General features: G+C 45.1%; 2 protein-coding genes across 7 annotated transcripts in view; one reads left to right on the top strand and one right to left on the bottom strand.

Moving 5' to 3' along the window:
- The window catches only part of CYFIP2 (cytoplasmic FMR1 interacting protein 2), a 134,282-nt gene that overhangs the window by 42,998 nt on the left and 67,492 nt on the right, over nt 1-23,792 (bottom strand). For all 6 annotated transcript variants that reach the window (XM_053566072.1, XM_053566073.1, XM_053566074.1 and 3 more), the window contains 4 exons: nt 19,782-19,981; nt 18,074-18,161; nt 2,059-2,202; nt 773-863 (listed from right to left, as the gene is read on the bottom strand). In XM_053566072.1, coding sequence (XP_053422047.1) covers nt 773-863; nt 2,059-2,202; nt 18,074-18,161; nt 19,782-19,981 — 523 coding nt within the window. The remainder of the gene's footprint in view (nt 1-772; nt 864-2,058; nt 2,203-18,073; nt 18,162-19,781; nt 19,982-23,792) is intronic.
- On the top strand, nt 815-17,985 carry FNDC9 (fibronectin type III domain containing 9). The gene is made up of 4 exons (XM_053566077.1): nt 815-884; nt 12,737-13,028; nt 15,234-15,908; nt 17,677-17,985. Exon 3 carries the CDS (start codon nt 15,241-15,243, stop codon nt 15,904-15,906), a length of 666 nt encoding a protein of 221 aa, XP_053422052.1. The 5' UTR covers nt 815-884; nt 12,737-13,028; nt 15,234-15,240; the 3' UTR covers nt 15,907-15,908; nt 17,677-17,985.

Here is a 23,792-nt window from a genome sequence, read left to right as displayed (position 1 = left end):
TAGTGATAGGAAGTAACAGTGTCCATAAAGTGTGTGTGCAAATTAAAGCAACTATTTTAAATTGCACGCGATCTTTATATTGTGTTAAGCACTTTGTCAGTAATATCTCATTTAATACTCATAACAGGAGCAAGAATGTGCCACTATTACCCCTATTTTCAGATGTGGCTCAGAGAGAGTAAGTGGCCTGCCCAGAGTCACACAGCTAGGAAGTAGGGTAGCTAGAACTCAATACCAGAGCTTTGGCCCCATCCCTTTCTTATTCTGAAACATACTGACCTGGCACCTGACATCTTGGTTTTTGCACAAAAACACCTGGGGTCAAGCTCATGGTCTCCATCTTTCCCTGTTCCCTGGGCCCCATTTTTGTCCTTTCACTATTAGGAAGGAAAAAATTATTTCTCTGCCCAGAGGTCAAATACCAAAGATGCCTATTTCCTGGCTCACGTCAGATATCACTTAGCACCACTGCCTGGGGCCCCAGCCTCTTACAAATGAGCAAATGGAAGGACGTCTCCTGGAGCTTCTGAGCTAATGATGACAGCTTCATTATTTAAGCACTTTCACGTGTGCTGTGCCCACCCAGTTGCCCAGCAGGCCTGAGGGGCAGACCCAGCAGGCATCATTTACCTCCCCTGCTGGAAGATGACACCATCACTCAGGGGGATAAGGTCGTGGCCACCAGCATGCTAGAGAAGCAAACACTCCACGTTGAATGGTGAGCGCCTCCTCCCACCATGACATGGGTTTGGATTATTTTCCTGTTACCAACCTGGGGAGCCATACTCGTGCCGGGGCAGGCGGCATATCTTGGGCATGACCTCTATCAGTGTTTTCACATACTGGAGAATGGTTCCTTGTAGCTGACAAAAGAAAACAGGTGAGTGAGATCGTCCACTGCTTGCATTAATGCATCTCAGGGTTAAATGCTGGGCTACTGGATCCTGGGTGGGGTGGTTCTGCTGAGACCTGTGTGTAAGGCAGTGTTCCCTGGGAAGAGGGAGCAGCTTGTTGCCTAAAGGTGGGGGAGAGCCCCTCTGTCCTTTATAAGGAAAAATGGGCCTTCACAAGACAGAAAAGAGAAAGGAGCTCTCTCTTGGGTTTACAGATTTCAAGGAAGGCACATTTCTAGGTGTGTGGTCCTTTCTGGGGTTAAGGATGGTTACACAATATCCAGACTAAGAGTTAAAATGAAATGGGGCCAGGGAGCTGTGGAGATTGAGAGGCATTATCTAATTTAAGCCTGGAAAAAAACAGCACATTTCATACATTCTGTGTCCAAGGCAGACATCTTTAATCAATTACCACATTTTCCTGTTTTACTCTGAATTTAGCTTAACAACTCATGGCTCCTCATAGCTGTTGCCAAATAATCTGAGTTAGCAGGTGAATCCTGTTTGCTATTCCTGAGCTGGTTATATTTTATTTTTTTCTCTTTTATCCTCCAAGATTTTTAGGAAAATCTCAGTTAAATGTTTTGGCCTTACTTCAGTAGTGTTGCAGGGAACTGAATGAAGACTCAGGTGGCCACACTTGGGACAGATTCAGAATGGCGGTAAAGGGGTACAGAATTCTCTTGAAGCCAGTGCAATATTTGGAGAGTTTTGGCAAGAAATCTCAAAGGGAAGAAGTGTGGTGACTGATTAGAGATGCCTGCCATGGGCATGGAGTTGATAATTTCAGCAGGTATATCTTGGATTTGTTGTGCTCTGATAATGCAGCACAGCCAGGACGAGGAGCAGTCATTAGCAGGCTCTGAAGATCAAAATCGGGATTGCTGAGTTCAGTCATCCAGTACACCCTGACTCACCCTGAGCTAGTTCAGGGTTAGAAAATGGTAGGCACTGCTACAAATCAATAAGTGCACAGAAATTACCAGAAGAGATGATGGGTAAGACCAACCAAGGGATAAGAGCCAAAGACTCTCTGGGTGATTTCTCCAGGCAGAACTGGAGTGCCTGGGATTTGTCTTCACAGGCCAGGTTGACAGTGAAAGCAAATCCCACTCCCATCAACCCTACCTGGGCACACCCCACATGCAGTAAGGCCCTTCCTCACCAAGCTCTTCACGATTTTCAGCAGCTCCTCCATGACCACGGCGATGCCCTGGTAACCCAGGAGTCTGCAGATGGTCTTGAAGTGAGGTGGTCCCACGAAATTCCTGTAGGAGCTATAGATGTGGCTGTAGGCAATGTTGAGAGGCTGGAAAAGAAGAGGTTGTGATAAAGTAAGCATCTGAGGTCTGAATGCATGCTGATGCCAGGCCCGGCAGGAGATGTTTGCTGATATAAGGGTCTTTCACTGGGACCCCATTGCAAGATACTGGCCATGGAGAGTAGTGTGGCCAATGACCACCGGATATAGCAAAGGTCACTAGATATAATGGCTGTTCCCTAGCAGAAGAAGAGAAAGGGCTTCCAGACAAAAGTCCCTTTTACAGGGATTCCTGCCCCTTACAAATCAGGACTTTAACAAACTGAACTATGAAGATAGGGGTAAAATGGCTGAATTTTGCAGGGGTCCTCACACTGCAGCCCGCTGGCCACATGAGGCAGTGTGATTGTATTGGTTCCCGTTCTGTTTTTTTACTTCAAAATAAGATATGTGCAGTGTGCATAGGAATTTGTTCATAGTTTTTTTTTTTTTTTTAACTATAGTCCAGCCCTCCAACAGTCTGAGGGACAGTGAATTGGCCCCCTGTTTAAAAAGTTTGAGGACACCTGCTCTAGAGGCATTTCTGATAATAGAAATTGGCTGGAAGAACCATGTGAAAACTCGATAGCTGGTTCAACATCCTCTTCTTCCTTCTACTGTTAGTTGTTCCTTCTATGTTAGTGGGTGTCTGGGAGTCAGGAGACCTCTGCCAAGCGCATGGGAAAATCACTTAGGCATCTGAGCCCCAGTGTCTTCATTTATGCAAGGAGGGGTTTGTATCAAAGCAGCAATTTCTTAAGTTTAAGAGCAGCAGTCTGCAGGAGAGAGATTGTGGAGAATGCATCTGTGAACATAACAAGTGGAGCTGCTCAGCCTTGGTGCTGGCTGGGGACGCAGAGGCCTGGCCACTGGCCAACTGCCACCACTATTCCCTGGACCCCATGATATACCCTAACTGAATTACAGGGTGCTCTTTAATATCCCTTTTTGTCTGAGAATATGACTAAAATATAGGGCTCCAAATTGGTCTGATTTGGTGAGAAAGTAGTCATTGACTCGAATGCTGTCACTTACTAAGCACCTCATGCTGGGCTTTGTGAAGCCCTCCACGTGCTTTTTCATCTAATCCACACAGCAAACCTAGGTGATATGTACCATTTTTAGCCCCATATCACAGATGAGAAAACTGAGGCTCAGGGTGATAAGTAATTTGCTCAAGGTCACATAAATTTGTAAATAATTGAGCCCTGATCTGAACCAGGTATAGCTGATTCTAAAGCCCACGTTTTACCAATAATGGTATATTTTGCAAGTTGGATTCCTAAATAAATCATACAAAGTTTTTAAGATAAATTTTCAATTCAAAACTTAACTGAGTATAGTTTTCCCACATAGACTGTAAGAATATTATACATGGAACATGCAAACATGAGAAGATCACACCTGATATTCTATTCCCTGAAATTCTCTATTCAGTTAGCCAATTAGAAATTCTCCATGAATTAAATAGGAATGCAATGATGCTTTTGGAGGCCTGCAAGAGTCTCAACTCCTTTTGGAGCCATCAAGGGGAGATTTAGTTATGTTCAGTCTAAGTTTTGAGTTAAGTATATTTTATTCTATGCAAATTATTCTAAACTTCAACAAATAAGCATCACAATCACAGTACGTGCTAATAACAAAGATACACGCACGAAGAACACAATGAGAGTTCCCACTAATAATAAGGATTTGTGAAGAATTAGAACACCCACTCATTCACCAAGTTGAATAATAGTTCATTTGGAAAAGCTTATGACTACACATTAGGAGGCTTGGAATGTGACAAAAAGGAGTGTTCTTTATGCAGCACTGAGGGGTTGTCACATTAAACTCTACCTGAACCTACATAAGGCAGGTATTTTATGTAGTTTACAAATGTATAGGCTAGGAATGGTTTATGAAGGGAGAGAAATACAACTAGCTTAAGAGTATGATGCTCACTGAAGTTGATATTCAGCACCTCTGGAATTGTACGACTTGTTGAGTCTTGAGTTAGCCACGCATGCAGCCAGGGTGTGTTATTTTCTCTGTGGGGAGAAAATCTATTTCACTGCCTCTGTCACAGGCCACCCTGTCAAGCAGGGCTGCGTTGTGGCGAGTCGGCCATATAGGACAGAAAATGCTAGAAGGTGCTTACTCTCCACAGTGAGGACAGCATAGTTACCAAAACCCCATTTCATATTCTCATGCTTTCCTCTCTAGAGATGAGGAGAACATGGTAAACGCCAGACAAACTACGACTTGCCTCTGGTGGGGGAAGACTGGGGCATGAGAGAATCTCTTGGGTGATGGAGAGAACTTTCCCGACTGAGTTGTTGACTATATAGATGTGTTCATTAAAACTCATACAACTGTATGTACACTTATAATCTGTGCCTGTATGGACAGAATGGTTGTGTCCTAACCTCCAATGTGATGGAATCGGGAGATGGGTTAGTCATAAGGATGGAGCCCTCGTGAACAAGGTCAGTTCCCACATAAGAGACATGAGAGTCCTCTGTCTCTCTTCCTCTCCGCCATGAGAGGACACGCAAAGATGGCCATTTGCATGCTAGGAAGTGAACCTCAACCAGTTACTGGATCTCTTGGCACCTAATCTTGGACCTGTCAATCTCTACAACTGTGTGAAATACATGTTTGTTGTTTGAGTCACCCAGTCTATGGTATTCTTGTTAATAGCACAACAAAAATAATGCCTTTTCCTGTATATGATTACACCTTGATAAAAAATTTAAAAATGCCACTAGGCTATGTCATAGCCTAATTAAATCCCCAACATTATTTTCAAAGACCATGCTTTGAATTTTCTCCTGAAGAGGGCAAGGGCTCAAGCCTGCACAGGGCCAGGGCTGAAGCCTTGGAGGGGCCAATGACCTGGTTGTGCTCACGGCCAGGGAGCATCTGATGGAGCTCAGGGCCTTCTCATCCACCAACACCATGGGGTCTGAGCTTCTCCTGCAAACCCTGTAGGGCTTTCAGCACTTTCTTTCTGTCCCTTCATTGAGTATCCTACGAAAGGAATTTTTTTTTTTTTTTTTTTTGAGACAGTCTCACTTTATCACCTTTGGTACACTGCCGTAGCATCACAGTTCACAGCAACCTCAAACTCTTGGGCTTAAACGATTCTCTTGCCTCAGCCTCCCAAGTAGCTGGGATCACAGGCGCCCACCACAACACCCAGCTATTTTTAGAGATGGGGTCTCGCTCTTGGTCAGGCTAGTCTCAAACTCATGAGCTCAAGCAAACCACCCACCTCAGCCTCCCAGAATGCTAGGATTATGGGCATGAACCACTGTGCCGAGCTTGTGAAAAAAAATTTTGAGTAGCAGGGAGCTTACAAATGGATATCTCTGGAGACCACAGAAAGCAATCAGCTACTAATTTTTCCTGAATTACTATCAACTTCTTTTCTAACTTGTCTGAGCTTAGAGGATGGGCACACCTGAATTCAAATCCTAAGTCCATAAATTTATTAGCTAGATGCTCTTGGGCAAATTACTTAAACCCTCTAAGCCAGTGGTTCTCAACCTTCCTAATGCTGTGACCCTTTAATACGGTTCCTCATGTTGTGGTGACCCCAACCATAAAATTATTTTCCTTGCTACTTCATAACTATAATTTTGCTACTTTTATGAATTGTAATGTAAATATCTGATATGCAGGATGGTCTTAGGTGACCCCTATGAAAGGGTCATTTGACCCCCAAAGGGGTTGCGACCCACAGGTTGAGAACTGCTGCTCTAAGCCTTGGTTTCCCTAAGTAAAGATAATACCAAATCTAATGGGGTTGTTAAGGGTTTAAAAGTTATATAACATATGTAAAATAGCTCGCATGGTGCTTGGCACAGTGGTATCACCTTCTGAAATAACAGCCATTAATATTACTTTGTTTAGCAACTTGGTCAGTAAAGACTAAGAAAATATAGCTTCTGGGTCAAATTTCCCACAGTGGCTTTGGCTATAGCTATGATTCTGTGCATATGTGGAGTATAATTTTATACAGCACAGTGTATCACACAAGGGGATGTAACAGAGGTCAGTGCTGATGGAAGGCACCCAAAATGCAGATTTTACTCACGATCAGGAACATCATACAAGTGACAGATGTCCAGCAACAAGCTGTGCTGGGTAGAGTCCCCCTTGCTGCAGGTGACTGAGGGGAGGCGGAGACACACCACGTAGGAGTGCTGCAGGGACCCACAAAGGACTGGAGGTGGGAAGAGATGTGCTCTGATGCTCCCTTCAGAGGTTCAAGCCCCATGCTCTCTTCCTGGGTGCCTGCCCTTCTTACCAGCGTCTAGTGCCAAGCTTCCCTTAATACTTCCCAGCAAGCACAAACGAATATGTGTTCACATGTATGAGAACTGTTCAACAGGCTTTCCCAGTTCTACAGAGAGTAATTTTGAAATTGTTTTACCAAACAAAGATTTTCAAAATCACCCCTCCAGACCCACTCTGGGCCTCTGGTTGACGTCCCTAGATCAGTCTTAGATTCTGTCCAGACTGGAAGTTCACACCTCAGTTGATGGTGCGAGGTGCATTTCATGCAGAAGAACTGATATGAAATGAGGAGAATTCAAATCCTCCTTCTAAGTGAACAAGCTCCCCTTACCCTTATCCCCCTAAACACCACCACACGCATGCAAGACAAAACACACACGCATGCCAGAAAGTCCATGCACACGCACCCCCGGAGGGCACCCTTCTGACCTGCTGGCTCAAGAGGAGGCTTGGCCCTACTGAGAAAATGTGGGAATAGGGAAGCCTGGGCATTTTCTGAGGTTTGGCAAAGAAAAACAGGAATGCGACATGACTTGAGACATTGGAATCTTGCCACAAATCTCACACTGAACCAATTCTGCTAAATGACTCTGGTTATAACCAATGGGCTTAACAGCAAACTAATTATGTATCCTATCTGTTTCAGGTGGCTCACTTAGAATCAAGCTGTTTAAATCCATGCTACACAAAATAGGTAACTTTATGAGATTTCAAGAAATAAGCTATCCTGATTCAGGAATTAAAGTCATGTTATTACCGTGAGACACAAACCTGCATTTTCTAAACAAAGCAAAACAGTATTTTAGGAGAGAGGGGGGAAAAAAACAAAACAAAACATGGTGAGTTTGATCTGGCAGATCCTAGGCATTGTAATGTTATCTATAGATGGACATTTTTTTCATTAATTATAGTAAAATATACATGACATAAAATTTACCATTTTAATCCTTTTAAGTGTTACATGTAGATTTTAATCATAGGGGCTCTCTCTCACCAGGACGTAAACATGGCCAACCACTCCAAACAGTAAGGCCTATTTGTTTGGCAATCTGTATTTGTAAGCAATTTGCATCTCTGCTCTTTGGAATCTCGATTGCTGTTTTCAGAAATCCCAAGAGGAATTAAAACTGTTCTTAATTTCCTGTTTTCATTACAATTTCTCTAATGAATACCATCAGCCCACAAACACAAACACAGCCCTCAAATTCAGGTTGGAAAGCTGCAGCTCAATTCTCTTAAAATCACTGCAGGTAAAGGAAAAGGAGGTGTGTGCAGAAGGTGGGGGAAAATGAATAAAACAGCAACACCATCCTTGTGGGGAAGGTCACAGAGCAAGATCATTCAAAGAACTGACCCAACCTCAGTTACAAATTCACATCCATTGCTAAGAGCTTGGGTAGGGCTGGGTCTCTGACGTCTGGGTTCCTTCTTGGCTTTCTCAGCTCAGAGGCTGAAAGACCCAAAGGAGCTGCTACACAGATCTCAATAAATGATGTTCCTTCCTTTGTCAACCCATGAAGAAAGTGCTTTGGAAAAGGCAAGAGCAATGGGAACTGAGCCTTCCAGTTCTGAGGTTATATAGGTTATCTACACTATAATAGTCAGAGATGCTAACAATTTTTAAGGAAACCAATGTTATCACTTTTCTTTATAGTCAGTACCCACATGAGTATATAATGCTTCTCAGTGAACATTTCTCACCCATTACTTCCTTCATAACTGCCCATGTAGTTTTCTGTGGCTGTAATCAATGACTATAAACCTGGCAAAGAAATGTATTCTTTCACCCTTCTGAAAACCCTAAATGTGAAATCAGAATCACTGGGACAAAACAAAGGGTTTGACTGGGCCACGCTCTCTCCAGAGGTTCCAAGGGGGAGTCTGTCCCATGCCTCTTCCAGCTACTGGTGGCTGCCAGCTTCCCCTGGATTGTGGCTGCACCGCTAAATCCTACCTTCTCCCCTTATGCATGTAACCTCCCTCTGCTTCTCTCTTATGACACTTGTGATGGCATTTAGGACTCACCCTGATAGTCCAGGATCATCTTTCCATACCAAGATCCTTCACTAAATCCTATCTGTAAAGACCTATCCAAAGAAAGTGCCATTGACAGCTTCTGCAATTAGGACCTGATATTTTGGGGAATCATTCGCCACCATATTAAGTGGGGTAGTACTGTTACCCCATTTAGTGGAAGAGGAAACCGAAGCCCAAGTGAAATGAAGTATCTTGCTTGAGGTGAGATACGAGATGAAATTTTGTCATATGTACCAGTTGCCAAATAACAAAAGCCTTTGGCGGGTAAACAATGGTGTACCACTTGGTGGCGGTAGACACAGGATGAGGTGGGGCAGGGAATTGGGTGCTGCTGGTGTTGTCACAGGAGCTAAGGGAAAAGTCCCCCAGTTAGCCCAAGTGGGAAGTGTTGGCCAGCTGAGCTGTACCCAGCTTGCTGCAGCAAAGCACTGGGTAGGGGACCTAAGGACTAGGACTTAATGGGGAAGGCACTGTAAGCATATGATGAATTTCCCTGAGGTGAGATCCTGGTTCTCACAGGACCACCATTTAGCTAGTAATGTTTATGCTAAACAAAAAAATCATCCTAACAATTTCTAAAAGCCAAAAATTTATTGGGAAATTACTAGAATAATTGAATGAATGATTTGTACCATAATCTGTATCACTTGAGGATAGTTTTAGGATAACATTCTATATACTTCACTTAGAGAATATATATATCCATATACGTACATACATATATATTATATATATATATATTTTTTTTTTTTTTGCAGGTTTTTTTGGCCGGGGCTGGGTTTGAACACACCACCTCTGACATATGGGGCTGGCACCCTACTCCTTTAGAGAATGTGTTTTTATAGTTTTGATCCATACATTAATTTTGATTACTGGATCAGTTAAAATTTTTTTTAACATTTAACATCACTCCTAAGCAACAGAGCTCTTAGGCAGGTATACTTGGGCTCCAGAGCAGGGGATGTTTAGAGGAGGAAGCACATGCTAACGATATTTCTCCACAGGAGGTGATGTTTTTTCCTGATGCTACTGTATTAGGCGGTTGGGTGTTTTCTGCAAGGCCTTTTAGTTCTTTATCTGTTCACATCCTTCTGGAGCCCACTGTAGTATGACATCCTTTCTCTACCTCTCAAACAGAGCTAACCACAAGGCAAAGAGTAAAGACTAAAGAATCCCAGGTTACAGGATGACACATGCAAAACAGCAGTGCACCAAAGCCAGAGACCAGTGACCAACAGACCCAGGATTAAAGCACTGCTCTGCCAAGATGTAGCTTTCTGATAGCATCAGGCCAGTTGTCTGTCTGGGCTGCAAACTCTTCCTTTGTATAATGGTGATAAGAGGGCCTATCTCAAATAGTTGTATGAGTAAGGGTAAAATGAGAAAACACATGAAAAATGCACCAAATGTTCCCAGTGGTTATTTCTGAGATGTATGATATGAGTTTTACTGCCCTCTTTAGATCTTTTACGTTCTATATTCTTTATAAAATGAGCATATGTATTTTTTAAAAAATAAAACCAATAAGGCTAATTTAAGGGGGGAAAAAGCAAGGAAGTACAATGTAATGCAGGGTGCAAATCTTGCTCATTATAGCCCCTGGAGGAAGCTATGACCTACTTAGGAGAAGGCTCTGATCCACTGGCCTTTTCTTCTTACTATTCCTAAGCCCAGTACTTTATAGATATGGCTTTACCTCACTGTTATAACAACACTGTAAGTCAGGTATCACTGATGTTTCCATTTTACAGATGTGTAAAACAAGGCATAGAAAATTTTGAACATAGACTCTGAACCATTCATTACCCTGTATGCCAATCCAGCTTTGGGACGGAGGCAGGCTCTCAAGCTGTCCCTTCACTGCCTCTTCAATAAGATGCATGGACCCTGCTCTTGGTTGATTTCCCCTAGTGGTAATTTACCCGTGGTGTAAGTGACTGGGGACCACCTGGCTCTATAGCTGAAGCAGCTACAATGTGGCTACACCATGGAAGGGCTGACCCTGCCGACAGTGTTGAGTTTGGCTGCAGTCTCATCTCATGGGGCAGGCACCGTCTGATACTACAACCCATTCAGAAGGGCTGCACTGGCTCCTTGGGGGCTGCTGGTTAGCAGTGACAGCTCAGAGGAGCAGGACAAGCTCTGGATTCAGTTTTTACTCCCAGCCGTGCCACCTGTCAGTTAAGCGGCTAGAGGAATGCCACGTCTTCCCTTGGGACTGTGAAACGAGGGCTTCTAGGCCTCACATTCTTTTGACAGTTTAAATTCCACAAATAAAAAACTCACAACTAAAATTGTCATCCAGGCACATTAAAAATAAATTCCCATTATCTGTGGGAAAAGGCTGGAGTGCACCTTGTACCTCCCTCCTCAGGCCCTCTAACTCTGGTATTATTATTCTCCTAAAAATAATCTTTTCAAAAGGCACCTGAAAACTACTCCACTGGCCTTTCTGTGGAGAGGATGCTTTCATACTCAGCAGGGTGTCACCATTAGAGACAGGCTGTCTGTCTCAGCAGACAGAATGGCATGGGAAAGCCACAAGCGATAGTCTGATCAAGGAAGACTGGATGTCCCTAGACCCCCGGACTCCTGGAAATCACTGGCTTGGGGAAAGGTCTTGTTTATTATTGACACGAATCACAAGGAGACCTCCGTGGGTGCACTTGGAGACTTTGGCAAAGAACTGAGGGAAAAAAGCTGGGTTCTAAAAATACACAATGTGTGTAAAATTACCATGTCTAAATGCATGTGAGCTACTTTCCATCCTCTATTTCAGACCAGCTTTGTGATCACCTCAACAGAAGGGTGGGTAGTGTTCTTCTAAGTCTGAGGGCAACAGGAAGGGATGGAATCTCGGGGAGACAGACCTCTGTGGGAAGTGGAAGAGGACAGGGAAGCAGTCTGCATTTCTTGAAGGGAATGCTGGGGACTCTCCAATCCAGGAAGAGTAAATGGTCTCCAATTCTGGTGTCAGCATGATTGATGCCTGTGCTGAGAGGGATGATGAGGCTGTTTCTGAGCCTAGCTGGAAGGATTGCTGCATTTGATTCCTGAGTTTGCTATGACAAATTACCGCAACCACAAACGTGGTGGTTTAAAATGACAGAAATTTATTTCCTTACAGTTCTGTACACCAGAAGCCTGAAATCAAGGCTCTAACAGGGCCATGCCCCCTCCAAAGGCTTGAGGGGCAAATCCTTCCATGGCCTTTCCAGCTTCTGATGGCTCTGGGTCTTCCCTGGCTCGTGGCAGCATCCTTCTCACCTCTGCCTCTGTCTTCACCCAGTTCTTCCCTTTGGGTCTCTCTATGTGTAAACCTCCCTCTTCTTCCTCTTATAAAGATACCAGTTGTTGAATTTAGGACTCACCCTAAATTCAGGATTACTTCATCTTGAGATCCTTAACTAATTACATCTCCAGCCAGGCTTCGTGGCTCATGCCTATAATCCCAGCACTCTGGGGGGCTGAGACCGGTGGACTGCCTGAGCTTAGGAGTCAAGACTAGCCTGAGCAAGAGAGAGACCTCATCTTTAAAAAATAGCCAGGCATTGTGACAGGTGCCTGTAGTCCCAGCTACTTGGGAGGCTGAGGCAACAGAATCACTTGAGCCCAAGAGTGTGAAGTTGCTGTGAGCTATGATGCCATGGCACTCTACCAAGGGTGACAAAGTAAGACTCTCTCTCTCAAAAAAAAAAAATAATAATAATAATTACATCTACAAAGACACTATTTCTAAATCAGACTGCATTCTGAGGTTTTAGGTAGATATGGGTTTGGGGGTACATTATTCAACCCAGTACAAGTGACATGATGATTTCACAAGTTTGACAGAGGTGCAGGCTGGCGGGGATAATGCTCACATCTTCTGCCTGCCATCCCCATCTAGCCCAAACCCATAGCTTTACAGATGACACAACTGAGGTCCAGACAACAAAAGGATTTTACCAGTGCCATAAAACTAGATAATGCCAAAGAAGACAAGAAGAAAGAAAAAGATACAGAGGTAGGATAGGAGGCAGTGATGGGGGGGCGAGAGGGGATGAGGGTGAACTACTGTTCCTGTTGTGGTTTCACAATAACTGAGAAAGGCATCTTTGCATTTCAAAGCATTGTCCAGAGAGGATTTAGAGGGGGAGAGGAAATGATAATCAGCCAATTAAACAGAAAACGTGAGACCGTTTGAAGAATTAGTACCATACTATGGTTTGTTTTGCAGGAGACTGCCTTTTTTTTGGCAAAAGGAGTGAGAGCTCCTCTCACTGGGCAAAAGCCTTTCCAGACTGGTCCCTGAAAGCATCATGCGTACAGATGCCTCTGGTTGCCATGGTGAATGATGCTGATCTGAAGAAATGAATAATGTGAGCGTTGGGGGCGACAGTGGGATTACTCAGTGGTTGAGAGAAACATCCAGGAGAGACCAGAGCGGAGGAAGGAGAAGGCACCATTTTTTCAGCTTTGGTCCACTCTGCCTCAGAGGGCAGAGCTCTAACCAGATACGCTGCAAGCATCAGGTAAGAGGCTCATCTTGGAAATGGAAGTAGCTTTTCCTTCCATATTCCACCAGGCAATGGTAAATGAATAGTTCAAAAATAGAAGGAATTTAGAAACAGAGGATGAAAAATAAATAAGGGAGATGGGTTTGGTCCTAAAAATGTCGGCTGTAGGGAATTCAGTCTGTAAAGACGGCTGAGAGCAGATAGGAGGTAAACAGAAGAACAGATTCATGTGTGACAAGAAGCAGGATTCTTGACCACTCCTAACGAAAGGTGGTTGCCGTGTGTCCTAAGTAATGAATTAAGCTCTGTACACCGTGGTTGAAAGTGTTTTACAGGGCTGCGTGGGGAGCTGGGGTGGGGAAGGTGAGTGTGTACGAGGAGACCAAGGAAGGAGCCCAGACATTCAGTCTCCTTCACCACGACCTTCCCTGGGAGGATCCTGAGCACACCTGTCTCATCCTTTTCATTCCTCATTTTCTGGGAAGAAATTTCCAGACAAATGAAAAGGAAATACTCTCCTTGCTGAACATCTTAATTCCCTGCCATCTTTAGAGAGGAAAGACAAAGATTGAAAGATGGCTCAGTGCAGTGCATCTTTCTGCAGTCCAACCCCCAGAGGAATAGGAGACAACAACGGGAGAGGAAGGCAGGGTGGAAGATAAATCAGTTCGGTTTAATAGCCAATTCACACTGAAATCTGATGGACTGCTTTTTTACTCTGTTATTTCAATGTGAAATGCAACCTTGGGTTTCGTGTCAGAAAAGAGGGCAGAGGATGAAGCAGGGTGAGACCTTTACGTGAATATGCACAGGTTGATGGTGGCTGTCCCTGGATGTCTGGTCAGGAAATTCAGTGCAGGAGAACTGCATCTCCCAAAGAGAGGTAATGAGAAACTAAGATCCTTGAAGATGGCTCTATCTTAACAAAGTGAGAAGCCTGGCAGTCTGAAAAGGGCTCATTTGATTTGCCTGGAAAAACAATAACTAGGTTTCAGTACTGGCACCTTGTTTTCCAATAATGCTCTGTTATTAAATCTAGCAGCCTTGCATTTGGAAGGGTGGCAGTTAAGTAGCTTTGAGTCTTTTTTTGTGTGTATTAGCTGTATGACCTCAGGTTGCTCATCTATACAACAGGAATCTAGCTGCGAGGGTGTGATGAAGAATAAAGAAAATTTATCCTTGTATGTGAAGTACCTAGCGTGATCTGTGACACAGCGCCAGCTCACTAGTTGTCAGTGATTATGCCCATCACTAACACTCATAATACCAGTGGTTGTAAATAGCATAGTTAACTGGTATTAGGAGCTGAATTCCTTTTTTTTTTGAGACAGAGTCTCACTTTGTTGCCCTCGGTAGAGTGCCGTGGCATCACAGCTCACAGCAACTTCAAACTCTTGGGCTTAAGTGATTCTCTTGCCTCAGCCTCCCAAGTAGTAGGTGCCCATCACAATGCCTGGCTATTTTTTTGTTGCTGCTGTCATTGTTGTTTTAGCAGGCCCAGGATGGGCTTGAACCCACCAGCCTCAGTGTATGTGGCCAGCACCCTACTCACTGAGCTACAGGTGCTGAGCCAGGAGATGATTTTCTTGACCTATTGAACTAATTTCCTGGTACCTTTGGCTTTGAAAAAAACAAATAAAATATGAGCAGAGGTTTGGGAGCAAAATCAGTTGCTAATCAGTGACGTAGTAAATCTCTGTTCACCACAGGTAACAGAACTGAGAGGCTCAAAAAAAGAAAAAAAAACAGTGGGCAGAATGTTCTAGATTAATGAGCTCACTTGGGGCAGAAGCAGGAGGTCGAGAAGGGAAATTTTAGGTTTATCAGTGGCCTGAGGAGAGGTACTATGCTGACTACACTGTGGTCTCTGAGATTCTACTGATTTCTCCTTTTGTTACTTTTTCTTCTTTTTTTAAGGGGTAAGAACAATGTTGTATCTTAGCCAGGGTGGGATGTGGCCAGGGTCACATGAGTACAGGCATGTTTTAGGCCCTAAGCCCAACCACTTTGGGGTGGGACAGCCCCGGGTTGAAGATTTGTTCTGCTACTTCCTCACTACGGCTGGCCTCAGTAATGTAACCTCTTAGTCTCCATCGATTTGTCTATAAGATGGGGGTGACATTAGTGTCCACCTCAAATGCTTGGTAAATGGTAGTTCTGATTATGATAAATAGTCCTTAAACAGGGGGATGTCACTCTTCACTTTGATTCTGGTTCCAGAATCGGGATGAACATCAAGGTTGGGAACATTTCTTACACAGAAGCCATCATCTCCTGGTCATCCTCGGAGCCCTGCCTGGAGGACTATTACCATATTATGTACAGGCCCAACTGGAACAGCATCTTCTCTGGCTACCTTCGCTACAGCTTCCACCACGAGGAGAAGGTGCCTCGGACCATCAGCTCCGTGGTGCTGGAGCATCTCGCCCCGTCCACTCTCTACTTCCTGTGCATCAGCTGTAAGAAGGCCGCTTTACCTTACAGGCACTACTGCACCATGTTCCACACCCTGGATAAGAGTCCGCTGGCTGCCGGAAGCTCCCTGGTGGACCCCCAAATCTCCCTGTGGGTGCTGATGGCCATCCTGCTGGCCTGCTTCACAGCTGTCTTAGCCTTCATCTGCCTTCAGTTCTGGTGCATCCGTTGCCATGAGCCCCGGTGGTCTTACAGAGCTGGCCACGTGGAGGAGGCCAATGGGCTGGTGAGATGGCCAGAGGAGGCCCCGGCTCTCGGGCAGAGGGAAGACCTGCAGGGGGTGCCCCTGGTGGAGCTACCACGTAAGAACTCTGGAGCTGAACCAGAAGCTGAAGCCGACCAGGATGCCCCCAATGTAGGTGCCTTACAGAGGGAGGGGGTTCGCCAACCGGACATGCTGCCCCATCATGGGGAGTAAAGGTGAGGGAGACAGCTGGCACCAGGGGCCTAAAACCCTCCACGCAGTAGGCCTTTTGTAAAAATTTGCCTGTAGACTACCCACTTTTCTCCCATCAAATGTCAATGGTATTATTATAGACTGCCTGGGTTGGACAAATGCCTGACGACAAAGCTCTCAAGCTGGAAAACGTACACCTCCAGGGAGTGCCAGGGACAGACATGCATCTCTTCAGCAGTGTCCATTTGAGGGGCCCAGTTAAGAAATGAAGGTATTATCTGAACATCAAAACAAACATGGAGGCTCGGAGCCTATAGCTCAGTAGTCGGGCACCAGCCACATACACCGGAGCTGGGGGGTTCGAACCCAGCCGGGGCCTACCAAATAACAAGGCCAACTACAACCAAAAAATAGCCAGGCATTGTGGCCGGTGCCTGTAGTCCCAGCTACTTGGGAGGCAGAGGCAAGAGAATTGCTTAAGCCCAACAGTTTGAGATTGCAGTGAGCTGTGATGCCACAGCACTCTACCAAGGCCCACATAGTGAGACTGTCTCAAAAAAAAATGAATACAGTAGAAAATAAAAATCTTCATGACTTAAACACAAAACTTGAAAGAAAGTTTTGAGTTGCAGGTGGGCTCCCTGAAGTACACTTTCAGTCGGCTGAGGCAGATGTCAGTCTCCTCTGCCACTGGAGGGATTACTTAGAAAAGCGTGAGAAGTGTGATCTGGAGTGTTTTCCAACCTTTAGGCAACTACATACCACCTACATCCCATCTCCATTTTTTTTAAACCATGGACTATCATTACTATTATTAACAATCCTTTAACTTGACTTATTCTTTATACTTAAAATCATTTTCAAAGACAGCCTTATATTACTCCATAAGTGAAAAATCAATACCCCCTGTTATAAATATAGGGAAGAGACATAAGAATAAATATAATAAAAACAAAATAATATTAAATTTGACTGAGCTACTTTTTTTTTTTGAGACAGTCTCTCTATATTGCTCTCAGTAGAGTGCCGTGGTGTCACCACTCACATCAACCTCAAACTCTTGGGCTTAAGCGATTATCTTGCCTCAGCCTCCCAAGTAGCTAGGACTGTTACAACGTCCGGCTATTTTTTTTGTTGGAGTTGTCGTTGTTTAGCAGGCCTGGGCCGGGTTTGAACCCACCAGCCCTGGTGTATGTGGCTGGTGCCCTAACCACTGAGCTATGGTCATGGAGCCTGACTGAGCTACTTTTGCCTGCCAGTGACTCTGAGTTTAAAGCCTGATCTCTTGTCTTGTCTTTTTTTTTTTTTTTTGAGACAGAGTCTATGTTGTCCTCAGTAGAGTGCCATGGCATCACAGCTCATAGTAACCTCAAACTCTCGGGCTGAAGTGATTCCTTTGCCTCAGCCTCCCAAGTAGCTGGGACTACAGGCGCCTGCTACAACACCTGGCTATTTTTTGTTGCAGTTGTCATTGCTGTTTAGCTGGCCTGGGCCAGGTTCGAACTGGCCACCCTCGGGGTATATGTCTGGTCCCATAACCACTGTGCTACTGGCGCTGAGCCCTGATCGCTTGTCTGATAGAAAGGGGACTCCACCAGTGTTGAAGAAGTATTAAATACACATTAGCATGAATATAAGCCTTTCTCTTTGATATACGCTAAGGTTTGAAAGAGGACTGAAAAGGGAGGTGCTGTTTTTCCTTTGTGAGTTGATATTAGTTAATCCCATGTTTGTGAAGCATTGCAAACACTGTCTTTGCACCTCCTTTGATCTGAGAAATCACCTTGACAGGACTGTCTGTTCTGCAGAAGACACTTGGACTCTCCCTGCATCATCCTGAGACCTACTGAGTGCCCCTGACATTTATGGAGCACAAAACCCCAGAATCACAGGAGGACACTGCAATGAATCAGCAGAGAAACAGCAGGACCTGAGAAGCCAAACGGGAGGCCTCAATCCCCATTTCCCCGCCCACCTCTGTGAAGTCCTCACCTAATTGTTCCTGCTCAGCTCTCAGCTCCCCCCACAACCCTGCTTTCACCCCCATCCCTGCTAGTTGTGAACAAATAAAGATGAATAAACTCGGAGTTTCTGCCTGGAGTTCACTGCGGCCTTTATCTCTAGCCTCCTCACTGTTCTGATTCAGGGAACACTTTTCTATTTGCTTTTTCTCCCCAACCCTCCTTACCTTGGATCCATAGAGGTAATAAGGTTGGACATTAGCAGGTTTGTCTCGTTGTGGTTCTTGGGTGAAAGGAATGGCAGTCCGGACAAAACTAGCAGAGGAAAAGATGGGAAAGGCGTGAGCTGGATCTTAGCATTATGCTTCGTGGGACACAGGGAGCAGGAGCCCTTTCTGACAGGTGAAAGTTCATAGTGGAATAAGAACACAGTTCTCAGCTGGATGCCCACAAAGGTACCAAACTTTCCAACAAGCTTTTATTCAACACTGTTTCCTTTCTACAGAGGGGAAAACTGTAGCCCCAGTGGCAATTAACAGTGTCCACTTCTTTTGAGAAGTGGGACCCTGGTCTCAGGGTCTGGGGCTGCTGAGCAGGGCACAGGTGAGAGCGTGAGAGCGTGAGAGTGGGCTGGGCCTGAAAACAGCCTTCTCTGCTTTCTCACCAGCAGAGCCCGGTAAACTCTTTCTCTAACAGCCTGCCAGTCACTCTTCTCAGCTTCGCAAGCCAGATGGTCTCTGTCACAGTACTCAACTCTGTTATTGCAACGTGGAAGCTCTCACAGACAACAATAAACAAACGAGCACAGCCAAGTTCCAGGAAAACTTAAATGAACTTCAAATAATTTTCACTTGTCACCACATATTATGCTTCTTTAGATTTTTTTCCCCTAACCACCCCCAAATGCCAATTCCACTCTTAGCTCACGGGTTGATCAAAAACTGTTGGCAACTAGATGTGGCCTGTAGTTTGCTGTTTTCAGCTCAAGATAGTTAAAAATCCTGAATTTTCACAGACTTACTAGAAGTCTGTTTTGCTCAGTGTGGATCTGGGAGCATGTGTGGATTGTTCACATAGCCCTCCATTCAGTCACCACATACTCATTTCAAACTAGCCCTGTGCCAGGCCCTGGAGACACTGAGGGCCTGCAGACGCACAGTTTTTCACATCCATGCATACTTGTTTTGTATGTGGAGACATGTCTTGCCTCTTCCACCAGGTCATGAACTTCTGCAGGGACAAAGGACCTAGGTCTTAGCTTTACCTAGGTGTCTGGTCCAGGGCTCTGTGCTCCCTACAAGAGGCAAATTCTACTTCATCACATACACGTGTGCCCTGCAAATGTACACTTATTTGGCATGCGTGCATTCGGATATGTGGATGTCCTCACCAATGCACACTCTGATCTCGTCACTCCCTTCCTCCAACTTTCTAGGGTTGATGAATCTGCCATCCTGTGTGGCTTGTGGAGTCCTGCACGGTCTGTGTTTCCTGCTTTTTCTCTCATGGCACCATTCCCCACCCCACCATTTACTCTCACTGACCTCTTGGTTCTACAGAAAGTTGGCCTAGCATACTCTTCTGACCATATTTATTCCTACTTATCCTTCGCATCTCAACTCCAGTGTTACTCCCTCAGAGGAGGAAGTCTCCTGGAGGTTAACATCACTTCTTGGACTAGGTCAGGTGGTGCTGTGACCTGTTTCATGGCCCTGCGGGCTTTTCTTTATCTTCTATTCACTGCTTGTCATGGTACATCTGTCCTGTGATGGTGTGATATCTGGCATCCTTCTTTAGCCTGAAGGTTCTAAGAGGCAGGATAGAACAGAACCTACACCCAGGAGGGGCCCTGAGAGATGCCTGTCACAGAACTAACTGACCCATGTGCTGGGCCCCCACTTGGCCTAGGCCCCTGTGTGAAAGGGTCTCCCTTACCGGTTCGTGGACCCATTGTAGCAGTAGTTGGGGAGAAAGTCAAAGTTGAGCTCCCAGAAGACGTGCAGAGTGATCCGGCCGTAGGGGGCAGACACGTTGTGATTGGCCTCCCGGAACATGGCATCAAAGCTGTCCAGTGTCATGTGCTTACAAAGCAGCCGGTGTGTGAGTCGGTTAATCTCCAGCAGCCACTCCAGCTCCTGCCCAGACAGAGAACCCATCATCGACTGCTGAGGCCACACATATAAACCTAACACGGGTGTGCTCTATCTTACTGATTCCTTGCACACAGGTCAGAGCCTCTCAGCCAACCTCCTGACTAGGACCCCACAGTGGCAATTAACAGTGTCCTCTTCTTTTGAAAAGTGGGAAGAACCCTTAGACTGTGTTGGGGGCAGAGCGGGAGTAGGGCTGCATGCCTGCCCCCTGCAAAGAGACCATGGACCACATGCAAATCCCGTTTGCACCCCTTTGTGTAGAAAGCCTGCTTGCTTGCTTTCCAGTTTCTGTATTGGTGAGGAAAAAACCTATCCCTCAGTGTCACAAGTAAAGTAAAAGAAAACTGCAGATCAACAGAGGCTGTACCCCACCCTGCATAAAGCAATAATGGGAGCTACCACTTATTAAGGATATACTATTAGGTCGAGCCTTATGAAATTGATATTTTTCTTAGGTCCAACACTTTAGATACTGGCAATTTCATATGGTTCAAACTAATTAATATGTGCCAATTTTATATGGGTTAAAACGCTCATCGAAACCCTATGAAGGCAGAACTGCTGCTATCCTTACTTTACACATATGGAAACTGGAGCTTTGAAAAGCAATGTGACTTCAAATCCAGGATGTTGGGCTCCCAACTGCAATCTTAACCACTATATACTCTAACTCCTACAAATTTTTTTAAAGAGGCAGGGGCAGAATGCTTCCTCCTTTGGACTGTAGACCCCTGAAGGTGTCACACAGGAGTCAAGAAAGGTGTGGCTACAAGCCATGGGCAAGCAGTCTGCAGCCTACAATAACTAGGGATCTATGGGCACTGTGGGCCATAGGTGGACTCTCACCTTCAGGCAGAGATGGGGTTAGAGTAGCTAATAGCCACACACAGAGGGAAGCTGCATTTGCTGATAAATGAGAAGAGTGAAATCTTTCATCTTTTGTTGTCCTGAAACTTCTAGATCTTGCTATCAAAATGAATCAAAGCACAATCTCACAGGCCACTTCTGCACTGTTTTGGTTAAGCCGTCCTTTGCGATAGATACAACTTTCCCTATTTCACTGAGGGGGAAGACTGAGGCCCACAAGGTTAAGTAACTCGCCCAAGGTCACACAGGGAATACATAACAGGGCTTAGGATATGAAATCAGGTTTTTTGGTTCCAAATCACATGTTCTTGGCCCCTGTGACACAGTTCCCTGGAATAAGGGTGCAAAAGCTATAAAGGCCTTCAAAGGGCAAAGATAGTTTTATAATTCAAAGGCTGAAAGAATAGCAGCAAGGGCAGTTTGCCATCGCGTGGCCAGATAGGCTGGCCAAAGGGGCGGGGGGAGGGGTCAGCGTCAGTGGCTAGGACAGGGAGCTAAGCTGGCCATGGCCATAGGCGGCAGCCTCATACGAGGGAGTCAATGTCATTCTCACCAGCCACAAGGTACTCAGTACCTGGGATGAAGTCCCTGGAAGGCAGAGACCTAAGACCACGCTTCCAGTTTTCAGAGCTCTGCCTTTCTGAAACTCAGATTCTATAGCTCTAAAGCAGTGATTTTCAACCGGTGTGCCATGAGAGGATCTTAGGTATGCCGCAAAAAATTTTAAAGTTCATTAATTAAATTATTTTTGAAAGAAGTTCAAAGCACAATAAGTATTTTTCTTTTTTTTTTTTGGCAGTTTATGGCTGGGACTGGGTTTGAACCCGCCACCTCCAGCATATGGGGCCAGCGTCCTACCCCTTTGAGCCACAGGCACTACCCAGTATATTTTGTTTTTCACTCTTTTTTGATCAACATAATTTAAGTGTGCCGCAGAAATTTAACTGTAGGTTCAAGTGTACTGTGAGATGAAAAAGGTTGAAAATACTGCTCTAAGGTAAGAGTGAAAAACTGGTTGAAGCCTGGCCAACAAGACAGGTCAGGTAAGTGAGAGCAGGCGGGGTCAAGGAGGAGTTTCAGGGGTCGGTTGTCTGTAGCAAACTTGGAGGGCCCTTGATAAATGTGGAGCTACTACTTTTGAAATTCCACCTGGTTGTTGTCATATTGGAATGGGGTTAGTGATGGCAGATTCTGCAGCTTTTCAAAAGAAAGTCAAAATCTGTATTTCAACTCTGGAATAACATCCAGAAGAATAAGTTTGTAGTCATCATGTACCATGATGTGTAAGAAGGGTGGAAACAGTGAATCCGCTTTCTGCTTCTGTCTTTTGGGGGCCTAGCTAGTTACAATGTGTTTTTTTCTATTCACTTAGGATGGATAATTAATTAATTAAATGGAGTAAACAGTGATAAGTTTATTTCTAATTTTTATCACTGAGTCCTCTGGAGACTGTGGCGCCCTGTTACTGTAGACAGCTGCAGATGAGAAACTGGGGAACAATTTCTATTCCATCGTTCTGAGATTTTCAACAGTCTCATGAGGGTGTAGTAGTATTTGCAATGGAGACCAAGGGAGATGGGTAGGCTGCTAGAACCAAAGGTCCATTTCTTTCTCTACATTAGTAGTCGAAGTTGTATTAATATTCTGCATCACATTTTGGATTTGTTCTTCTGGCCTTTGAGTCAGGAGAGGGCATTCGCCTGCTGAACACAGGAGCTCAGTGCACCGTGGCATGGACAAAAAAGGTTTCAAAGGCTACAAGGTACCTTCTCAGAGGACCTCAGCTTTCCACAGCAGCACAGCTGAGTAAATAAAACACCCAGTGGACATGTTCAGAGAAGCAGGGGAAGGAGCTCTTTGATGGGAGTCAGAGGAGCTGAGTTTTAGGCACATTCGACTGTCGCCAGCTCTGTGCCCCCGGGCAGATGAGAGGAGCAAGGGTCTCAAACTCAGATGCCGTGTGGCCTAGAAGGTCACACAGGGGAATGAAGCCCGCCAGTGGGGCCTGCCGCAAGCCAGAGGGAGCACAGCCCATCTAATAGAACTGCCAGTCATTTGGGCATAATCGCTGCCATCTGGGAATGCTGGTCTGGTGTTGCCACAGCTTCTGTAGTTTTATTTGAATTCTTCCAAATGTTAAATGTTGACTCAAAATTACAAATACATCATGCAGCCTTAGCAAAATACAGCCTGTGGGCTGCTGGGTTTCAATTCAGCATCAGGGCTTGCGAGATTCTCTTGTTCAGCTGCATAAAATGAGGGCGGCTGCAACCTCAACCCGCTTGGAACCAGTCCCTGCCCTTTCCCAGGATGGAGTTGTTGAGGTGGAGGGAAGGGCTAAGGCAGCACATTCCTCGTGTGTTTCTTGGAGGAGGCAGACACTTCTCAGCCAAGACGGAGCAGAGGCCATCCTGACCCAGAGCTTTCCTGGGGTCGCCTCTTTGGAGCTTCACAGGAAGGGCTTGATCGCAGGGAGCGTTGCCTTCACCTAATAAACAAGGGCTTCCACTGCTTGTTTTGATTCTGTTCCCAGCTAAAAGAACATTCAGTGCCTTTCAGAAGGTGAGAAGAGGCCATGGAGACCCACACATCATAAACCATTTCTTCCCCATTATTGGAAAACTAGAAGATACAGTTGAAAAAAAAAAAAAAAGAAGAAGAAGAAAATACCCTACCACTTGGAGCTAATCAAGGCTAACATTTGGCATAAACAAAGAAAAACTCCATTTCTTAAAATAGAGGCAGCCAAATGATTTCCCAGAAGAAAGAGTACTGCACTGTAGTCTCTTGAAGTAAGTGACCTGGGACGTAGGTGGGCGGTGAGGTCAATCCTGGGAAATGTTGCCAAAAATTCACCCTGAGGGCACTGTATGACCCACCCAATTTTCTCTTTTGCTCTGACCTTTGTTCCATAAGCTATTATTTA

Source organism: Nycticebus coucang, chromosome 17 (genome assembly GCF_027406575.1).
Source record: "Nycticebus coucang isolate mNycCou1 chromosome 17, mNycCou1.pri, whole genome shotgun sequence".
In the NCBI taxonomy this organism is placed as follows: domain Eukaryota; kingdom Metazoa; phylum Chordata; class Mammalia; order Primates; family Lorisidae; genus Nycticebus; species Nycticebus coucang.
This window is presented reverse-complemented; position numbering and strand designations above follow the sequence as displayed.